This window comes from Chroicocephalus ridibundus, chromosome 2, assembly GCF_963924245.1.
Source record: "Chroicocephalus ridibundus chromosome 2, bChrRid1.1, whole genome shotgun sequence".
In the NCBI taxonomy this organism is placed as follows: Eukaryota; Metazoa; Chordata; class Aves; order Charadriiformes; family Laridae; genus Chroicocephalus; species Chroicocephalus ridibundus.
Genome location: NC_086285.1, coordinates 61,820,676 through 61,842,808, shown reverse-complemented (window position 1 = coordinate 61,842,808; position 22,133 = coordinate 61,820,676). Strand labels below are relative to the sequence as shown.

Below are 22,133 nucleotides of genomic sequence, written 5' to 3'. Positions count from 1 at the left end.
AAGCAGACAGGATTGTAGACAGGACTCCAAAAAAGGGCACTCTCCGCGAGCTTTGATGGTGTCTCCTCTCCCGGTGCCAAGGAAACACACGCGGCCACACACGCACGCAGCGCTTTTTCTTGAAACAAAAGGCACACGACGTGCCCCTCCGCCCAGAGCCCTGCCCCTTACAGCTGATTTCTAAGAACTGCCCATAAACCCCCGGCACCACCGCCCCCGTCCCCCCGTCCCGCCCCCCGCCCCACGCACCGCCCTCCCAGCCCTCCGTGACCGAAACATGGGTTTGGCGGGGGCCGGCGCTCCCCGCCGCGCCGCGCCGCTCGTTATTCATGGCGCGGGGCGGGCCGGCGGCCGCGGTCCTATATAGGACGGGCCGGGCGGCACAAGGGGACAGATGGGCGCAGAGTGGCGGTGAGCGGAGGCGGCAAAGAGAATAAAAAGACGGGAACCTTGCTTTCTTCATTTATTTCCCCCCCTCCCTCTGTTTCCCCCCCCCCTCACCTCCGCTCGTTCTCCTTCTTTCTTTTCTGAAGCGTTTTTTGGACCAAGTTTTCTTCAGATCGTCTGGGCTTGGCTTTTTTAAAATTTTTATTTTCATTTTTACTTTTACAAGGCGTTTTATTTTGTAATTTATTTTTTTCCTGAGTGTTGTGGCAAAAACCCGAAAGTGTCAAGCCAAGTGATTCAGGCGCTCTGCAGGGAGGAGGGGGGGTAAAAAGAAGGAAAAAGTTGCCTTTGTTGCTGGCGAGCTCTCACTACCTTTATGTGACTGGGGGCAGGCGGCTGAAGAGAGGGTCGGCGTGTCTGCGCCGGCGGCGCCGCTCTCCTGCTTCCCCGCGCTGGTGGGGTTACGAGCGGCTGGAAGCTCCTGTCCCCGCAGCCCCCGTCGGAGGCGGCGCGGGCTGTGCGTGCCGGCGCCGGGCTCTGCCCGTCCCGCTCCCCGCCCGGGGGTGCGCGGGGGCGCCTCCCGGCGGCCCCCCTCCGCCGGTTGCCATGGTGCCGCGGCCCGGCGTGCTGTGGGCAGTGGCGGCGGCGGCGCTGGCGCTGCTGGTCCGGCGGGCGGCGGCGGCGGCGGCGTTGGCGGGGCCAGTGGTCCGCTGCGAGCCCTGCGACGCGCGGGCGCTGCAGCAGTGCAAGCCCCTGCAGCCCGACTGCGCCGAGCGGGTGCGGGAGCCGGGCTGCGGCTGCTGCCTCACCTGCGCCCTGCGCCCGGGGCAGCACTGCGGCATCTACACCGAGCGCTGCGGCGCCGGCCTCAGCTGCCAGCCGCGGCGGGAGGAGGCGCGGCCGCTGCAGGCGCTGCTGGAGGGCCGCGGCCTCTGCACCAACGCTACGGCGGGCGGCAAGCTGCGGGCCTTCCTGCTGCCGGGACCGAACGCTGCAGGTAAGGGGGCTGCGCCTCGGGGCAGGGGGCGAAGAAGCGCGAAGAGGTGGCATGCATGCGCGGCTCTTTTCTCGTTCGCTGCTTCCTTGCCTTTTTATTTTAATTTTTTTTTTTAAAAAAAGTTAAAACGTAAGTTGCACGCAGCAGGAGGAGGGGGCGGCGCGGGCAGGCAGGCAGGCAGACCGACCGACCGACCGACCGACCGACCGACCGACCGACCGACCGACCGACCGACCGACCGACCGACCGACCGACCGACCGACCGACCGACCGACCGACCTGTTCCTGCGGAGAAGCCTCTCGCTCGCTGCCCGGCGCTGCCCGCCGGCTGCCGGCCCGCGGGGGGGCTTCTCGGGCAGCGGCGTAGCCGAGGCTGGGGGGTCGTTTTGAAAGAGGGGTGCTGTTACCGAAGGAAAGGAAGATTTACCCGTTATACCTTATTTATGTATATATTTGTTTTCTTCAACGCCGGTGCTAAGAAGTAGCTTCCCGCAAGAGGCAGAGTAGCTGTTTTTTACAAAATTTCGGGGGGGGGGGGGGGGGGGAAGGGATCGCGTGTTGCTCCTGCGGGTGCGTGGGGCTGCCAGGCTGCAGAGCCTGGATGGGAGGGAGGGTGAAATCCTCGCGATTTGTCCCCAGTGTTCCTGGAAAGAGGGTTCGAGAAAACTGGAGAGTGTGGGCTAACTTCTGCGCTGCAGCGTGGCTAAGTCAGGGGAATGCTAAGCACAGAGAAAAAGAAGAAAAAAAAAAGGGGGAGTTAAATATGCCCCTGGCCCGGGAAGGGTGGTGACTCAGAACAAAGCGTTTGCAGAGCACTATTTAAGAGGGTTTTTGCCTGCACTGCAAATAAATCTTTGGTCAAACGAAGCTTTCCCGTACCTCTTACATGTCTTGTAAATGAGACATTCACAGAGCAGGTTTTGTTTTGTTTGAAGAGGAAGGGACGGTTGGAAAAAGTTCCCGTTAGCATGCACTGTTGGAAACTTAAGACAGGGAAACTTGGGATTCAGATCAAGAAAGCAGAGGCCCTGCGTGCAAACATTTCATTAAACTGTTTGCTAACCAACAGCGAGTATGTTAACATTTATTTAATGGAAAACTGTGTCAAAAGGCTTTCCACTGTTTGCATTTTTAAAAAGCCAGGAGTTTTCAGCTAGGTTGCAGGGACTCTGGCTGGCCTCTCCTTAGCTGAGGAAGTGGCACCAGTGCGCCAGTTAACTATGGGAGTAGGAGATGCCTTATTATAATTACTTGTGTTCTGCTCCCAAGCTGTGACAATTTGAATGAGGGAGAGTTCGGAGGTACTCACGGAAGTTTTAAATCTCATTGGAACATGGAGCGGCTTCCATCATCACGTGAACCTGGCTCTGCGTATTAATCCTTGACATGAATTGGAAATGAGGGGCGTCTCTGCATACTTGGGAGTTGGTGCTGGGTAATGCAGGGGTAGTGTTTTAAATCGTGACTGTTAGATAAGGAGAAAGGGGAAGACAGAGCTGCACTTTGCTGAAAATCTTTCCATTTTCGGCCTAAACAATCAAAATGCTGTGTTCTGTTTCTACATTCTTGTCTGAGGGAGAACTCAGATTTTTAAGTTGGTAGGAGCTTTGATTCTTTAAAAAGGGCAAAGTAGGACCCTTACAATTCACATTCAAGGAGTGAAGGTTGCAAACCTGGGGTGCAAGAAGGAAGAAGTACACTGAACCTGTGTGACACGTAGTGTCCCCCCCCCTCACGGGGACTGCTCCACTTTCAGCTTTAAATTCAACACTCCCTGGTACACACTCTCCCTGAGTAGGATCACATCATCTCCCTTACAGCTAGGTCCTGCGTCATGTGCTACACTTTTGATCATTCCTAGTTTACAGAAATTGCTAGAAATCGGTATGAGGTGGTGTATGTTACAGTAGCTTCTTAACAGCAACTGTAGTAGGCCGCTAACTTACTTTACATGTCATCTTTTGGGGGCACAAAAGTGTTAAGTAGTACTGTGCATGTGCAACCCTTTTAATATGTTTTTTAAAACAGGGCAAGTAACTCTCATAGCAGCTTTGATTCTGTTTTGAGGGTACGTGGCACAAAGTTTTGTCAAACTGAGCTATTCAAATATGCTTTACAGTTTAAAATGCGGCATTATGACTGTTCCAAATTAAAGTGTAGGAAGTGCTATTGCAGTGGGATGGTCTGTCTAAACTGAAATGACCAGCCTGGCAATTATTTAATGCACATTAAGAATATTTTGTACTTATTTTTGGCAGAGGAGGCAAACTAATGAACTGGACTAGATCGCAGAAAAACTAGTATGCATAGTAGTTATAGTTAGGAGATTCAGGTTTATAACATTTTGTGTCATTTCTTGCAAACTTCATTGAGAACGTGGAAAAAAAAAAACTCCACTGTTTAAAAAACAGGATATTAAACCACCGAAAATATGTTCAAATACCACTGAGAGTCTGAGTTAAACCCACAAAAGCCAGGAAATTTAGATTTAAGACTTAAACTTCCTTAATCCATTTGCACTGAGAGTTGGATTTTCCTGGTCAATTATGTCGATTGCCAGCAGTGGCTCCACTAAAACCACCGGTACGAAGATGTTAACTTGAATCCCTCTTCCTCCTCCTGTTCCTCCCCTGTTCCTGTGTATTGGCAGTGCCACTATACTGCCTGCGTTGAAATATTTAGAGCCAATGGGCTACATGAACATGGGCTTTCAGGTTTACCACTGAATTTCTTGGCTTTTGTGGGTTTTTTTCAGTGAGCCATCAAGTACAATTTTAATACAGATGTCCAGGATGTTCATTGCACATCAGTTGTCATTGTGCACTCACAAAATAATTTCCTTTAAGGAAAAAAAAAAAAAGAAAAAAGTGGCCAGCAGCCAAGGCAGGAACTAGTGGGACTTAGCTACTTAGCTGGTAGGAATGTCCAAACTTGAAAAATTCCCTGGAGGAAATGCAGACAGTTACAGTTACGCTGCAGGAGTCTCCTGAGAGGGAGAAATGCAGCGTAAGCAAATACCTCAGAAGGTACAGGAACACTGGGCTTATGCAGTATTTTGGAAAAATGTGCTTCTCCTGTATTTTTGTGGATGGTAAAGAGAAAATATTATTGAAGCTCGTAATGAAAGCACACGTTTGTCCTTTGACACCGTTGCAGAATGAATGGCATTTTTTTGTCCGTTATCTTTAAAATGTATTTTGTACACATAGAAACGTTTCTGATTTTAATGGCAGAAGAATGAAAACGTGCTGTTTTCTTTTCCTCTTTCTTGTTCAGTACGTTGAATAAAATTAAGAAGGAAAAAGCATTAAGAATAGATAACTAGAACCGTGAAACTCAAGGTGGTAGAATGTGTTGTATTAAAGCCTTTTATTTAAAAAAAAAAAACCCACAAAAAACCACAAAAAAAAACCCACAAGCAAGCAAACCGCCTTCCGGGGGAAGACAGAGAGTCACGCTACAGCCCATAAGTTACCCCAGCCCGCCGCCTTTAACTGAAGCGGATTCAGTCAGCCGTGGCTCAGCAGGCGCGGAGGCGAAGGCACCGCGCCGCCAGCGCCCGTGGGGCTGCCGTGGGCTCCCCGCTCCGGCGGCCGCCGCTCCGCCGGCTGCGCAGGCCTGCCCCCTCCTGCCGGCGGCGGAAACTGCAGCCGACGCCGAGGGGCGACAAAGCGGGGCGGTGGTGGCTTGCAGCGGGGTGGAGGTAGCTAGTTGTCGGGTGCTGGGCAAGACGGCACGGGCGGTGCGGCGGGGTACCTTGCGAGGCTGCTGGGAGCAAGGGGATGCTTCAGCTACAAAAGTCATTGCTCGGCAACAAACGTGCTGATGCATGCGGAATGCTAAGTTGTTAATCTTTCGTATATTGCTATTTTGTAACGGAAAGTTAAGCGCGTAGACTAATCTAGTGGCTTGTTGCCCTTCCAGACGCAGCTGGCAGTTAATTAACATTGTGTCTTCACTGCATTTGTTCTTCTTGAAGGAAATTCCAGTGATTCAGAAGAAGAAGACCGGAGTACCAGCAGCACAGAAAATCAGGCCGTCCCAAACTCTCACAGGGTGCCAGATTCCAAATCTCATCCGCCACACATCAAAATAGATATCATCAGGAAAGTGCAAGCCAAAAATACGCAGCGCTATAAAGTGGAATATGATTCACAGAGTACGGATACACTGAATTTCTCTTCTGAATCCAAACAAGAGACTGAATACGTGAGTACTTTTGTAAACGGAAAGGCATTTCTGAGCATCGGAGTGTGTGCATGTGTGTATGTATATGCATGTTATGCGTATGACTAAATAAATAAATAAACTAAAGAACTAAATGATGGTAATTGTTGTAGCCATTTAGGGCATTCTGGCTGCTTAACCAGTGAAACTATTGGATCTGCGAATGCAGGCTATTAGCAGACCAAGCAGATCACATTCAGAAAACACATTGATGTTTACATTGATACAATTATGATTTTCACAAAGTCATTTCTTGGAGATTGAAAGTTCTTGTTTCCCTCTATATTTATCACGCATTTGTGTGGGTGGACTTGGCACAGGTTTAATAGAGACATCATTAAATTTATTGGCAAACAGCATTATTGGGTTGCAGTGATGGGAAAAAGATGTTTCGCATTCAGTGTAGCGGCACGGTGTTCACACTCCATGGCACAAATCAAGGGAGATAAACTTAGGCTGGGTTGAAGATTAGGATCTTGACTGATCAGTCATTGTTTGTGTGATGTGCTGAACCCCGCCTCCACTTGCAGTCATCATTTGATACCACTGCTTAAATGCAAAGGCTCACAGGCACACGAGTTGCCATTGCTTCCTGCTGACTGTGCCCAGTGGATCTGCAGGGCAGTTGGAGTGTGGTGAATCTGAGGGGAGAATAATTCTTCTTCCTGGACATCCTGGCTGATAACCCAGTGATTATCCGTGTGCCTGTGCCAGATGACCTAAAAATTATGTCTGGATATGCTTTGGCATTTTGTCAAAACAGTTGTGGTGAAACCAGACATGGCTTCCCATCTGCAAAAGAAGTGCAAAATTGTGTCTGAAGAGAGCGTGGCCTCCAAGTTAACACGGCAAGGGTGGTGAAGCTGCCTGTGTAGTTTGTCACTGATGTCCAGTTGTCTAGTAAAAACACTTCAGTATCTGCCTTCCAGCGTGTCCTCCTCCCAAAAATGTGAAGTAAACTGCCTACAGTAAATGAACGAACTTCGGTAGCTCTGAGGAAACAGGGTCCTGGTATAAATTAGGATGAACATTTCACTTCTGTGGTAGTTGGGCCCCATGAGGAAAGGCACACTGACTTACCAGGGCTGTTGGTGTCTGTAAGAACCAGAAATAAGCCCATCGGGGACAGGTGCCTTTGTCAGCAAATGCCCTTCTAGCTGTGTCTGCATGTTAGCTTTTGATATTGATCTCTCTGACTTTGGAAGCCTGCTTCAAAATAATAATTAAAAAAAAATCTCTTGATCTTTTTGGAGGCCTAACTCAGGACCAAATCTTTGAACGTGTGTGATTTGCAGTCAGCATGTCTGAGCAGTTTCATTTTTTTAAGGAACTGCCAATAAGAGCAGCAATTTAAAGCACAGGTTTAGAGCTTGTGAGGTTGATACTGAAAAAAGACATACGAAAGCAGCAAGGAAGGCCTTTGGTAATAAAAAAAAGTCAACTTTAAACTCCAGTAAAACGGTGGATTCTGTATGCTTCCAGATAATGACATGAAAGACACTTTACATGAGCAAACTATTAATATTACTATTTAAAGGTATAAATGTCCTAAAAATTGCACCAAGTGAGTCTTTGTGTTGATACAGCAGTTTAAACATTTTAAACGCATGCAATCATGCAAAAGAATTTTTTGGGGTTTCTGCTGAAGAAGCAGGCTGGTGGACCCAGTCAGTAATATGCCCAGACAGGAGTGTTGCTAAGTACACAGTTTGTAGGCTGTGACTCTTGAATCTCAGTCCCACTGCTGACACTGACTGCCTTCTTGGCCTCTGGCAAAACGTGAACTCCTCCACTCCTGGTTTTCTGACTGCAAAGTGGGGCTCGTAATGCTTTACTCCCTGCCCTGGAGGGCTGCAGTGAGAAATAATTAGTTGGCATTTGAGACATGTTCTTAAAAGTGCTTCTGGAAATTCTTTTTGGCTCATTGTCCCAGAGCTAATCCTCACTGCATTGTTGTCAGGCTTTCGCAGATGGAGAAAGTTAGGCAAAACGTGACATATCTAATGAGAATGTTGCACGCAACTGTTCCTTTGCATGGCTGCATCCGTTTGTTCCAGTTGAAACTGTGAATTGTTGTCCAAAGTTGCAGTATTTTTATAGATGCATATACATTATGACAAACTACTTGTTTTCAATTAAATATTTTTCATGTAACCTTTCAAATCCAGCAGAATGACAAAAATGAAATGGCATTAGGGAAAATCTACCAAGTGGTGTATTTCCAGTTGCCTGCCTTCTTTTCCGGCTTGGTGCAAGGCAAGATTTTCCAAACCTAAGTTATGTTATATATGATTGATTTACGTACATACTGGATAAGCCTTCCCATAGGTATATGTGACTGTGATTTCAACTGGAAAAGCCAGCCTGTGCCTCAGCATGGCATAGGGTCTTCAGTGTTTAGAAATCACTTAATCCTGAATAAAGCAGAAAGTCAGAATTTTATCTGTGAATGGTCTGCCTTTTCATATATCCAACCATCCCTTTTTTTTAATGGATTTGTTTGGGTTTGTGCTTCTTGCCCTTTAAAGATGTATTACCTCTTGCATGAAAGACAGCATTTGGGAATGAAGTTTCATCTGTGTTTTCTAAAATATGCTCGTTAACAGGGTCCCTGTCGGAGAGAAATGGAAGACACTTTAAACCACCTAAAGATCCTGAATGTCTTGAGTCCCAGGGGTTTTCATATTCCAAATTGTGACAAGAAGGGGTTCTACAAGAAAAAGCAAGTAAGTACAGAGCCTTGATCATTTCAATGAATGCACTTCACCTTTTCTGCATCTTTGCTGAAGGATCTTGCCAGCAAGGTGCATTTTGTATCATTTTACAGAGGAACTGGTTCATTTCCAGTTTTAGGACCTGATCTGATAGTGCTGAAGCTTGTCAAGTGGGGACAGTGTTTTTATTTTCTGTTGGTCATGACAACAGATTCATTTGAGAAACTTCATACCTAATCAACATAGATTGGCTAGTGTCCTAGATACTAATGCCTTTTGGTTTAAAAAAAGCAGTGCCTGTGTAATAACCCACAGAGCTAAATGTTGCAGTCACCATATGACTGCAATAGATCAATGCTTTGAATTGTAAATAGCTGCTTGAGAGTTCCTAGAAGAACTGCGCTGGATCATATTACAAAAAGCAACTTGAGAAAGGCATGTATCTGTCCTTTATGCGCGACACAGATCACTTCCAAAATCCAGGTCATGTTATCGTGAAAGTGATACATCTAGTAGTTACTCTGCAGCAAGGGTGGCTTCTCAGCCCTCTTTGATTCTGGGGTTGTGACCTTTCTTGACAAGTGCAGACCTAAACTGCAGGTATTTATGCTTTAGTTGTGACGGGTTGAGCTATGCCAGCATTCTCCATTCAGTGCTGCCCTTGAAGCTCATTTGGGAACTTGGGGATGTGTGAGACGTGCCAGGTTCTTTGCCTCGTGTGCTCATCCGTTCTAATTCCAGTGTTTAGTTAGTGACCTGCCTCCAAATGTGTTTCTTGGTATAATTCCAAAATTTCCTGAATTGAAAAGAGTCTTCAAGATTTTCCTCAAGGCAAACCCTCTGTAAGGACAGATTTTTCTGTGTGGACCATCTTGCTCTCCCATTTGGGTTTACACAAGTCAGCCTCTCTATCTCTGGTAACCAAAGGAGTGGCTGACTCTGTGTTACCAGCTAATGCAGTTCATTGGTTGGAAGTGTGAGGCTAACCTCTGACCGGGCAACCTTATTTTAGGAATGGTATCTCTCCATTTTTTGGCTTCCACCTTTCTTGGAAACAGTCTTTCCCTTTCGGGTATTCCCTGGAGCTCTGTGTTAAGCTGGTAGTGTCAGGTGGGGCGTTTTCAATAGGGGTGAGGTTTCCAGCCTCCCCTTCTGCCATCAGCCCAGCACTGACTACACTGTTTGACCTTTGGTGCATGCTGCTGAGCTTGTCTATGCCCCACAGCTTTTCCCGAGCAGGTGGTGGCAACTCCCGAGCAGGGACAGAGTTTCTTTTTATTGTCTGGAGTTTAGAGAAGCCCATGTCATCTGTGTCCCACTGCGTGTAAACTAGCAGAGAGCAGCGCTCGCATCTCGGTCTGCATTCGTTCAGAAAATACGTCGGACTGCTGTGTGGAGTGAGGCTAGGACTGTGTTTTGTGCCTGTGCCATAGCAGCATTTGCTTAGCTACCCTAGAACAGCACATCATTTAACTGTATTCAAGGCACACAAGCCCACTGTAGGCCCTTTCCTTCTCTAGGTATTACAGAAGACTGCAGATTGGTATTTACTTTGTTCAGTAGATTTTCCTTTCATCTGTCTTCAGACTCTGAGGTTTTTGCTGTGTTAGCAAAAAGGCGGTGGTTTGCATGCAGTCTCTGGCATGTGTATGTAGTAAATCAGCTTCACAGTAAGCACGTATTACAGTGTCTTACTTTTAAGGATGACTGTACTTCAAAGCGTAGTCGTAGTTCGGCCACTAAGGCAGAGAAAAAGGAAATACGGAGGAAAAGAAACAGGAAAGACGGATAATACTCTTACCTAGTCTTTGTTCCTAAAAGTTGATTTACGAGAATAAGGTGGTGGGACAGAGCAAAGACACGCTTCTGCCCTCCTGTGTAGTTTCTGTGCTGCCTAGAGACTTTCAAAGTGCTTTAGGAAAGGTTCCTGCTCTATGTTCAACAGCTTATCCGGTCAGCGAGCATAGAAGATGAAGGGGCACTTTCATACCTGCCCAGCCTTGTCAAGTGCTGCCAATTTACACAGGTCCAGTGGTTTCAATGGTAGTTTGAAACAGCTTGGGATCTTATAGGAGATGCCTACAAATGGAGCCCACGTGAGTAAATATTCTGCATGAAATGCTGCTGGAGTGCTTCCCCTGTAAATGAACCTTAAATCAGCCCTGGGAACAGGCCTTCACAGGTAGGGATTACAGAGGCAGGCTGCTTCTCACATGAACAAAATACAAACCAAAGATTATAGAGGCAGGCTGCTTCTCACATGAACAAAATACAAACCAAAGATTATGTATATGAGTTGCCCTTGTAGAGTTAACTCCTAGAAAAAAAGCATCAGTTTGAGGAGAGGGCGAGTCCTGTCCAGGCTGATTTCACTGTCTGCAAGGCAGTGCGACAATTGTGTGTGTTTGGTTTTCTTTTTGGAGCATCAACATGTAGGTCCAATATTTTAGGCACCACGAGCAGGTGTCTGACCTCATTAACAGAACGCTAGACTATTTTATTGGTTTCCTTCATTGCTATTATTAGCAGCATTCAATCTGTAATTCAATTATATTCTGTTGTGACAACAAAAATCAGCATAATAGGTTAGGAAACAGACAGTAAATCCATCAAAAAATAAGTGTGAGCTAGGCATTTTTGATGCTGGAAACAGCTGCCAAAACCACTGCCTAGGATGATAATGTAGTAGATGTGTTGGCATCTGAAAAATTATGATCACCCTGGAAACCATTAAAACTCCTTCAGGAGGCGCTTCACATGTTAATATGTTCTGTCTTCCTGGTCACCTGCTTTTCCAGTCAAGTTGAAAGAAGTTATTTTTCAAGACATTTGTGGATATCTAGAAACTGACTTTTCAGGAACAACCATAGGGAGTAATTGGCATATGTGAAAAAATTTTGAGAACATGAACTTATCTGTCAGGGTATAACATGAAAAATATTTCACACCTTGTGTTTACATATAAACTTTTTTAAAATCAGATATATTAAAATTTAGAGTTCTTAATAAATCACACACGTAATGTTGTACTATTTGACTGCAGTATATAGGTATATTTACATGGAGTAGGTTGATACAGGCACGTTTCTGCCTCAAGCATGGAAAAAAAGGTTCTGATGAAATCAGAATTATTATATGGGGCAATTACTAGAATTGCCCCATATTTGTATACTGGAGCCAGATACTCACCTAAATGTGAGCTGGCATCGTTCCACTGAAAACAGGGCTGGGCTTGGCAGGAGCCAAAACGGCCCGAGGTATATGTCAATGTTGTCTGCTATCTGTTCCGGGAGACCACAGTTGTAGCTCCACGGAGAATTCTGGGCTGACCATATTCAATGGGATACCATATGGGTTGCTGCGCCCCACGAATGCCTCTGCGGCACTTCTTTGTGGAAGGGAGAGGGGCAGGTGGCATGGAAGCTGGCAGCTGGTGTTTCTATCAGAAGTAATTATTGGATCCACCATGTGGGCAGTTTTCCAGCTTTTTGGACTTCTGAAGTCATACAGAAGAGCTGGGCAGAGCCTTGAAATGTATGTGGAGTAAAAATGCAGAAGAGCAGATTATTATTATTTTTTTCCCATACGCTAGCTGCTTCAGGATAAAAGCATCACTTTTGAATCAGCTTTACCTAATCCGAGGGCTGTAGCACCTCTCCTATGAGGACAGGCTGAGAGAGTTGGGGTTGTTCAGCCTGGAGAAGAGAAGGCTCCAGGGAGGCCTTGCAGTACCTGAAGGGGGCCTATAAGAAAGCTGGGGAGAGGCTGTTTGCAAGGGCATGTAGCAACAGGACGAGGGGCAATGGTTTTAAACTAGAGCAGGGTAGGTTTAGATTAGACATTAGGAAGAAGTTCTTTACAATGAGGGTGGTGAGACACTGGAAGAGGTTGCCCAGAGAGATGGCAGAGGCCCCATCCCTGGAGACATTCAAGGCCAGGCTTGACGAGGCTCTGAGCAACCTGATCTAGTTGAAGGTGTCCCTGCTTACTGCAGGGGGGTTGGACTAGATGACCTTTGAGGGTCCCTTCCAACCCAACACGTTCTATGATTCTACTATGGACAGCACGGCTGAGCGGGTAGTACAAAATTGCAGATTGGAAAAGGTAAATTGTTTCATCACAGAGCATTATTTCAGCTGTAGAATGACCTAAGGGTTTCGTTTTCCAAATGGGTTGTCTAGAAGGAATTAAAAAATATTATTAGTAGGGAAGGTGTTCCTACAGACTAACTTCATGTTGTCGTTAATTCTGAAAATTAACTATGCAACCGTAAAAAGCAATCAAAAACTCCAACAACATGAGATAACTTTAATTGATCATTTGTTTTGAGAGTGATGCAAGCCTATGAATCAGCGAGAGTTGTGTAACATACTTCATATAGTACTTCTAAAAGGGGAGGCTGTGTTACTATTATTAGCAGAAGTGTAGTTTCATTGCCGAAGCGCCAGGCTGGCAGCCAGAAGCCCTGTGCTCTAATTTGGGCTCCATCTGTGCCTGCTCTCTTGGGAAAAACAACTCAAGAACTGCTGCCTCAGTTTCCTTTTCTGTAAAATTTAAATTATGCAAAGGCTGTTGTTTATGAATTCCTCAGTTTGAGCATGAAGAATTTAAGTCACTAAATGTTATTACCACTTAAGCTACAGTCCAGTCCAGTTGCCACCAAAATTGAAGGAAAATTTCCCATTGACGTCAGTGGACTTTGAGCAGCCATTCACGGAAATCTTGGAGAATACATGCAAGCCCTAGTCAGGCTTTTGAGACAATAAATGTAAGTTGTAAAACTTAGGTTTAAAGATTTAGTACAGAAAAACAGTCGAACATGTAACTAGAACTCAAATGCAGCTAATGGTGTAGTTCAGCAAATTATTAATGTAGCTGTTCTCTCAGTAGGTTTGAACTTCTTCACCCTCTCCTAAAATAAGCTGATACGTACTTTAAGCTTGATCTTGTCATCCTGCTGCCGTCCATTTGCATAGAGCTAATGCATAAGGACTGCAAATTCAAAGAGAAGGCATTGTATATTTCTGCGTCGGGCTTGTTACTCAAAAATATATCATGAGGGTAGTAGATTAACTTGCGGTTACGGTGATTAACATTACTTCATTTACTCTAAAGGAAAATAAACAAGATGGAAGGTTGTTCAGAAGTTTGTGTCTAATGTGTGATCTGCTCCCATCTCTCTCTCACAACTTCTTTGTGAAGACTGTCTGCCCTCCTCTGTGCTGCCACAAATTAGTTGGCTCAGGGCCCAATGCGCTGGTGCAGGCTGTCCCCAGGAATGACCTATATTCACAGTTCTGTCCAAAATACCACCCTTTTGCCTGAGGTCCTAAACCAGATGTGGGAAAAATCAGGCACTTTAGGCAGCATGTGAAGCCCAGTACTTGCTTGATGTTTACTTGCGTACCTGCACGTGGAAAAGACGCTTAGCTTTGTGAGCCACTGCCATACCTACGTGGGAGATGGGGACATTTATATTAGACTCTGGAAAACAAGCAGTTGAGCAGTAGGGGCAAAGTTTGCCCGATTTGTACCAGCCTGAACCTTTGAAATACTTGAATTGCTGTGAGTGTGATCTTGGAGGCAGCATTTGTTTGGCTTACAGGATAGCCTTCACGGTGTTGAGGGTCATAAGTGGCTTCAGTCTAGCCTGTCTTCGGTTGTTGTTGGCGGTGCAACAGATGAAACCTCCATCTTTGAAAACCTGGGTATATTTGCGTCACTGCCTCCTTTGTAAGTATGTCCTGACTAAGCAGCCACCTTTGTTAGCATCTGCAGAGAATCCTGTATCACCAAGTCTCAAAACTTGGCTGTATCTTGGTAATGAGGTTGACTGTGGCAAACCTAGTGAGATAATCTGTGTCCTGGAGACACACGTCTTTTGAGTGGATGAAAACCTTGTGGGGTCCCAGAGGTTCACAGTATCTAACTGTCCAGGGTTGCATACTGAATGCAACCTGCAGCGTGTCATCTCCTTTAGTGTTGTTTTTACCATTCTTGGCTCCTTGGGGAGAGCATTACTTAGTACATACAAAATTTTATAATGCATTTTTACTGCATTACTGTTTCTAAAGAAGTTCAGCGTCTTTTCCAGCGTCTAGTGGTAGTTTCACGTTGGTCAGCATTGCTGGCAAATTCCACCAGCCAACTTCTAAAGCTGACATAGGTTATAGACTAGTCTATAAGCAACCTTATTTATAGGAAAATGTATGTGTAAAGTTCTAGTACACCTACAAGTTTGTTGTAGTGATACCTCCATTACAGAAGGATTATGTATCTGTTAATAAATGTCAACAACAGTATTGAAATTGCTCCAGCAAACAAATGCAAGCCAAGGGTGTTTATTGCTGCAATGACTCTCTGCCAGATCTGTGCTTTAGCGTAGAACGAATCTGTTAACTTTTCTTTCCAAAGATGGGTCCCAGTCATCAGCCCGTACTGTTAACAAGTAGTCTTGGTATTCAAAGGGGGCAACTGTGCTGCCTAATGTAGTAGGCAGTAGTTCATAAAGGCTGTTTCCTGGTATTTCTCAGAGCAGTTTTGTTCCGGAGTAATTAGACTCACATGGGTTGGTGGGCAGAGCAGGTAAGCTTTTATTGTCATACTTTGTAGTGGTAATATTCTGTTTGATTGTCAGGTATGGCCAGGATATGTAAGTGCAGCTATCAAATGAGCGGGAATCCCTGCTATATAACACTAAGAGCAGAGAAAACAAAAATAATGTTAACTGGATCTTTTACTCTGTTTCAGTGTCGCCCATCCAAAGGCCGAAAGAGAGGTTATTGCTGGTGTGTGGATAAATACGGACAACCGCTTCCCGGGTATGATGGGAAGGGAAAAGGAGATGTCCACTGCTATAACTTGGAAAGCAAATGAGGGCTGGGTGCCAGCTCTTCTGGCATCTGTGCGTGGCCACCGGAGCTCACAGAGACCTTGGAGGGGCTGGGCAAACACTGTGGACTGCGTTATGCGTGGAGTAACGAGCTCTGCCTCCTGCAGCGGATGGGGAGTCGCAGCCTCTGCGGACGCTGCTGCAGCTGCACCCTGTCTCCGACACGCGTTGGGCTTCCTTTAGGACGTGTAGGGAGCTCTGAATTCTCACGTAAACCTGCACTATTGATACCCAGAGAGAAAAACAAAAGGCACTTCAGAATGGATTCAGGGAGTCTCCACTGACTTTTTAAAGAACGGCCTGTGACCAATTTGATCCCGAAAGATACTGGTTTTTTATTTTAAAGAATTTATAGATTGTAAGCTTGTAAAAGTATTAAATTAAAAAAACCAACAAAACAAAACAAAAAAAAAAACCACAAGGATTTTTTAAAAAAAATAAAAAAAGCTTAAAGGTTAAGCTTTTTTTACAGGTCTGACGGGAAACATTTTCACGGGTAAAAAGTTTTATAGAAATCTCAACTTTTTAAAGAAACATATTTCTAAAATAAAGACATGGCTATTTTTTCTGTAAAATATATTATGAATATTCTGCTAGTCTGTATTTAATATAATTGTTTTTTAATAAACTTTATTTAAATGTAACATGTGAATACCAAATACTACACAATAATTCTAGTGTATACTTCTGTATGCAAAGAGAAAATAAGGATATGGAATGATTTACAAATATGTATAGATCCATATGCACACACAGTGACCTATTATAGATAATAGAAATGAATTTGTGGAGCAAAAGAAGTGTTTGGAGAAGAGATTAAGTTTTGTTAATTGAAGTAACTACAAATACCAAGATAATATTTTTTTTTTATTGTTATTATTTTATTGGTTTTTCTAATGTACCCATCACTGAATTATGCCACTGGAAAGGGTAACAGTTGCACTGAAGCTCTCAGTAAAGCATTCTTCTGTCTGTCCTTCGCTTCAGGGCTTGCGTTTCCTCCGTTTCTTGCTCACACTAATACAGGATATTCACGGACAAAAAATTGCTATTACAGTACCACCCTTCTATTCGCTTATTTATTTTGAAAAGCTGTATCTATTCTGTGTTGTCTTGGTGCACTCTACCAAAGCACGTATTCTGTATGGGGAACTCCTGTTGAAAACAACGCTGACAAGATGGGGGATCGTGGTTGAGACCCCAGACTTCGTTTATACTACACAAAATTGTTGCTTGCATTGACATTGGTAGAAATTATTTGCCTGCATCTAAGCATAGAATAAGAATCGTTGGGTTTAAATATTTAAAGCAACTCTCTGCCGTGATGTTATATGTCCTTTTAATCGGAAGACAAGTGATTTGGTTTCGTTATGGTATGTGACGCTTTCACATAAGGAGGACTTTGACAGCATTATTTTTTTTTTGAGGCTGATTGTTTACTGAACTTCGTGACAAATTCTGTATGACAATGGAATCTGGATAAGGAAAGGTGGCCTGTGAAATGTAACATCTCTCTGGAAAGTAATGCCATATTTTGTATATGTATTTATTTATATATTTTATATAAATATTTTATATATTTATATAAATATATAATATATTCTTCTATGTGTCACTATAAATGTTTGATGTCACTGTAGAAAAAAGAAACCATCAACACTATAATTTCCTGTTGGGTTGGGAGCTCTATGGAGACTGAGGGCAGCGTGTTCCCAGACGATGGGGCCAGGGGTTGTGCTGACGGAGGGGGGCACCACAGGGCCGAGGAGCCCGTTCCTCTGTGCCCCGTGAATTACAACTACCCTTGTTCCTGCCAGCAACGGCAAATGTCTTGAAACTGTGACGTGGAAAGGTTTTGGGTATTCAACTCAGCAGGCTCAAGACGGCCAATCCCCATAAATCAGATGTTTAAAGCCTCACCCTGGAATGAGTTAGTGGAACCGCCTTGTGTGCGTTCTGCACATCTTCCTGATTTCTGTCTGATGAATTGAGTTCACGTTATCATCAGTACTGAAACTTTTTAACCTTACAGTAAGGAAAAAAGTACACATGGAGTGATGCTTACTCCAGGCTAATACAGATTTCCTGACAGATGGCTACAGAAAGCTTTGTGAGGTGAAGATTTACTGCAATATTTTTTTACTGCTAATGCAAATGTAATGCCTGCAGAGATTTGTCGGCAAAAAAATAAATGCTGGGCCTTTTTTTTTTTTTAAGTTGTAAACAAGTTCCTTTCAAATAATTTCACAGAGGGAAGAAAATTATATACACAACAATATTTGGGCACATAACCATGGATATGAAAATAGGGGATTCATGAAAGTGAGTTAGTATTTTGCCTTTTTTTTTCTTGTCGCTATCTTGTGAGCCTTATGAAAAGGAAAAGAAGCTTTTCATCAAAAAAGGTGGATAGCTGCCTTGCAAGCCACCTTTTGACAGTATGCCAGTTGTTTTAACAGCCTGTGGCAGTATTCCTGATTGATGCATTTTGTCAAGTTTTTAAGCTTTTTATGTTTTGCTCTACCATTAAAACCAAATAACTATGGAAGAAGCTGGCTAGTAAAGGTCATTAAGTGATACTAAATTCTCTAATCTAAACCTTGTTTTTTAAAAAATACTACATCTCAAGGAACTCAGACTGTTCAAAGCAAGCAATCTGTCACATTATTATTTAGGCGTTATTTAGGAAATTGCATTCAGCTCCTTTAGTGGTACTAATGGTCTTTGCTATAATAGAGAAAACACACAGCCATAAGGGGAAAGAAAAAAAAGAATTATGTAGTTCTGCAAGTCAGTTTAGTTATTTTGCTTCCAACAATTGTCTATAAAACAAAGACTGTCTAAAAATAGCCCCCCCCCAAAAAAAAAAAAACCCCACTCTCCTGTAATTTAAAGCTTCCCTTTTTCAGAAGTTGCCTTTTAGATATTTTTTACAAGCACAGTTGCTTGCACTAGTATTGGATACTTCCCGTTGTCTATCTAATGTTCCTGGCAGCTGGTATTCTTGGTATGAAATGCAAAATAACATTATTTTTCCCCCAAAAAAAATTCGTCCTCTAAAATGAAGAGAATCGGTGGCTTTTTCTCCTTGTTTCTGTTTTTATTTTTGTTTTACATTCCTATTTCTATGAAGACAAGGGTTCAATTCAATAGACAAGTTACTTGTAATTCAAAGGTTTTTCTCGTGACTGGGAGAGCCAGGCTGCGATTCAAATAAGAATATGTGCGGGCTACATCCAAGCAGCAGAGTATTGGCAGCACGGAGCAAATGTATGGGTCAGGATCAGTTCAGGGAAGGTCTCCTTCCATGCACAGGTTAGAAACATTTCCTGCTAAGAACTGCAATGATTGGAGGACTTTGGTTTTGGTGGCAAAAATGGAACCAATGCATTCAAAAAATACCTCTTGTTTTGGTGCCTTCACTGCCTTCAGCTCAGGTATTTTGGTGTTTTTAAGTGAACATTTTTTCAGCTTTTTTTTCTGATTTTTGACAAGCTTTTTCAAAAACCTCATGTGATATGGGTAAATGTTATGAAGTCTCAGAAAAATCCTTGTAACTGCTAACGTTATTTACGTGTCAATTATGTGCATTGGAAGGCACTACAAAAGCTTGTGTGTACTGCAAAAGTTGCTGATTTCTTTTTGAGCATATTTAATCTCTAGATGCTACATGGGTACCATATGTAGCCCAGATTGATGTGGTAAGTATTTATTTTAACCAGTGTAATAAATAGTTACATAAATCCCTGTAATTGACCAGAATGCAAGTTCAAGCTGCCTGCAGGCAGTTCTATTATCTTTCGAACTACTTGAGAAAGTTCCCTTTTTTAATAGACCTACTGTGTTATAGTCTCTTGAGCTCAGAATATCCTTTTTCACCTTTTTGGCATGCACGCCCTTCAGGGCATAATGTTAGCTATTTGTGCACAGGGGAAGGAGGCTTCAATGAATACCAAAACCACAGAATTAATTAGTTTTTAGTACAGTCTGAACTTCTTATGACTAAATTCCATAGAAACCTTAACACAGCGTAATTCTTTATTGAACTGAGCCCTAAATTTAAGTAATGGTTTTACAAACCTTTTGGGAAATCATTTTTTGGTATCTCTAGTCGCTCTCTAAAACTGTGTAAGCAAGGATGGCTCCACAGAGATTTTACGTATTAGCAATAGGAATTATATTTAAAGTATGAGAAGCGGTGAGCAATTTTCCTGGATGCCAAAGCATATTAGTATTCAAAATGAAATGTTTGTATGGGTAGCTGTTTTGAACGTGGTTGTATTAGGTTTGCATGGCAAGGTTCTGGTAGTGGAGGGGCTACAGGGGCGGCTTCTGTGAGAAGCTGCTAGAATCTGCTTCCACTATGTCTGATAGGGCCAATGCCAGCTGGCTCCAAGATGGAACCACCACTGGTCAAGGCTGAGCAGATCAGCGATGGTGGTAGCGCCTCTGTGAGAATGTATCTAAGAAGGGGGAAAACATCCCAACTGTGCCATTACAGCCAAAGAGATGAGTGAGAATATGTGAGAGCAACAACTCTGCAGACAGCAAGGTCAGTGAAGAAGGAGGGGGAGGAGGTGCTCCAGGCACCAGAGAAGAGATTCCCCTGCAGCCCATGGTGAAGACCACGGTGACACAGATGTCCCCCTGCAGCCCATGGAGGTTAATGGTGGAGCAGATATCCACCTGCAGCCCATGGAGGACCCCACGCTGGAGCAGGTGGATGCTCCAAGGAGGCTGTGACCCCATGGGAAGCCCGCGCTGGAGCAGGCTCCTGGCAGGACCTGTGGAGAGAAAAGCCCACTCTGGAGCAGGTTTGCTGTCAGGACTTGTGACCTGGTGGGGGACCCACGCTGGAGCAGTCTGTTCCTGAAGGACTGCACCCCATAGAAAGGACCCACGCTGGGGCAGTTCATGAAGAACTGCAGCCCATGGGAAGGACTCATGTTGGAGAAGTTTGTGGAGAACTGTCTCCATGGGAGAGACGCCATCCTGGAGCAGGGGAAGAGTGTGCAGAGTCCTCCCCCTGAGGAGGAAGGAGCGGCAGAAACAACATGTGATGAACAGACCACAACTCCCATTCCCCATCCCCCTGCGCCACTCAGGGAGAGTAGGTAGAGAAAATCGGGAGTGAAGTTGAGCCTGGGGTTGAGGGAGGGGCGGGGGAAGGTGTTTTAAGATTTAATTTTTGTTTCTCATTATCCTGCTCTAATTTGGTAATAAATAAAATTGATTTTTCTCAAGTCAAGTCTGTTTTGCCTGTGACGGTAATTGCTGAATGATCTCTCCCTGTCCCTATCTTGACCCACAAGCCTTTCGTTGTATTTTCTCTCCCCTGTCCAGTTGAGAAGGGGAAGTGATAGAGCTGCTCTGGCGGGCACCTGGCATCCAGCCAGGGTCAACCCACCACAATGGTCCTGCTGCACCTTCAGGAACTCTTCACATCTCTTAATTTCTATCAGAGTAATACGCTTGCTTCCTGCATTAGAAAGGACCCCTTTCACTTCCCCCACTCCCTCTTTTTTTCTGAGAGGTCCAAAAATAAAATCCAACAAAGGGTATCAGAGTATTCAAGGGCAAGCTTTTTGTGCTCACTATCAGTAATGCCTTCATCTGCAAGGGTGCAAAATTCATTTTGTTTAAGGACACTAGAAGAGAAGTGTTTTGGTATGTCCAGTGGACCTGGGTATCTTCTTCCACTGGAAGGTATTTAGCCTTCATTTGATTTTGGAGTTTCCATCCTTGGAGATATTCAAAAGCCATCTGGACATGGTCCTGGAAAACTGGCTCCAGGTGGCCCTGCTTGAGCAAGAGGGTTGGACCAGGTGACCTCCAGAAACCCCTTCCAATCTCAACTATCCTGTGATCCTATGAACCTGTCAGGATGTGGCAGCTCGGTGTCCAGAGTTCCAGTGCATGAGATTGCCTACATTATACAATGCATTGATAGAGAAGACGTTACTTCTTTTTCTGTTAAAATGGCAAGTAGTGTAAATTTGTTGTTCACCAGCAGTTTTGGTTTTAAAACTCTGCATTTTATGTATTATTTCTTCCAGTTCAGATTTTGAAGATGTAGAAGCACGTACACCAGGTTTAGAGAAAATCCCATTGTAAAAACCTTTGCTTTTGCTTTTGTCCTGTACATGTATTAAAAAATGCAAATGACTTCAAGGCTGAAAGTTCCAGCTGAAAAAAAAATGGAGACCAGGTATTAGCAGAAGCAAAGGGTAATGCTGCAAATCTCAGTTTATCCTTGCAGAATGCATGTCCTGCTGCAGTATGTACGCTGGCTTTCCACTTTTGCTGACCTATCAAAATTCCTTAAGAGCCTTTCTCTGTCATAGCTAATTTCACCCACCTCTCCCTCTCCGTAAGTGGGGATGGAAAGAAAGGCAGCGAAGTTATTGCTGCAGGGAGCAGTTGAGATTTCCTCCAGAAAAACCTGTGAAGCTGAAGAAAATGTCGTTGAGAAGGCTTTCCACAGCCACGTGTAGGACCTTCCAAAAATGGGGTAGTGAAGGGACTTGCTTATGAGAGCCAGGCTGAGTGCGCGTTTCCCTCACTCCCTGCAACTGGAGAGCAGAAGCTATTTTTGCCTGCTTATGCCACACAGAGAATATTCAAGGTGAAGACTCGTTTCCTACATCTGGTACATATCACATAACGTGCACACAGTAAAAAAGACCTAACTGACTGAGCTTGGAAAGTTGATTATTGCTTTATCACAGGGGTGCCACATGCAGCCTTCGGCCCTGAGATCCTGTCATGCATTTCCACAGCTGCTGTTACCCTGCTATCAGTGATCTGTTGCTGCCCTTCTTTTTCTGTTCCCCTTGCTGCAGCTAAATGGTGAAGGCTCAGCTGCGAAAGCAGCAATAAACAGAAGCCACCAGCAAAGAGAAAATACGAAAAGAAA

General features: G+C 44.4%; 1 protein-coding gene across 1 annotated transcript; it reads left to right on the top strand.

Annotated features, from left to right (window-relative positions):
* The first annotated feature begins 486 nt into the window (after positions 1 to 486).
* On the top strand, positions 487 to 20,357 carry IGFBP3 (insulin like growth factor binding protein 3). Its single transcript, XM_063325662.1, has 4 exons — positions 487 to 1,384; positions 5,364 to 5,593; positions 8,218 to 8,337; positions 15,076 to 20,357. Exons 1-4 carry the CDS (start codon positions 994 to 996, stop codon positions 15,199 to 15,201), a joined length of 867 nt encoding a protein of 288 aa, XP_063181732.1. The 5' UTR covers positions 487 to 993; the 3' UTR covers positions 15,202 to 20,357.
* The last annotated feature ends 1,776 nt before the right edge of the window (positions 20,358 to 22,133 follow it).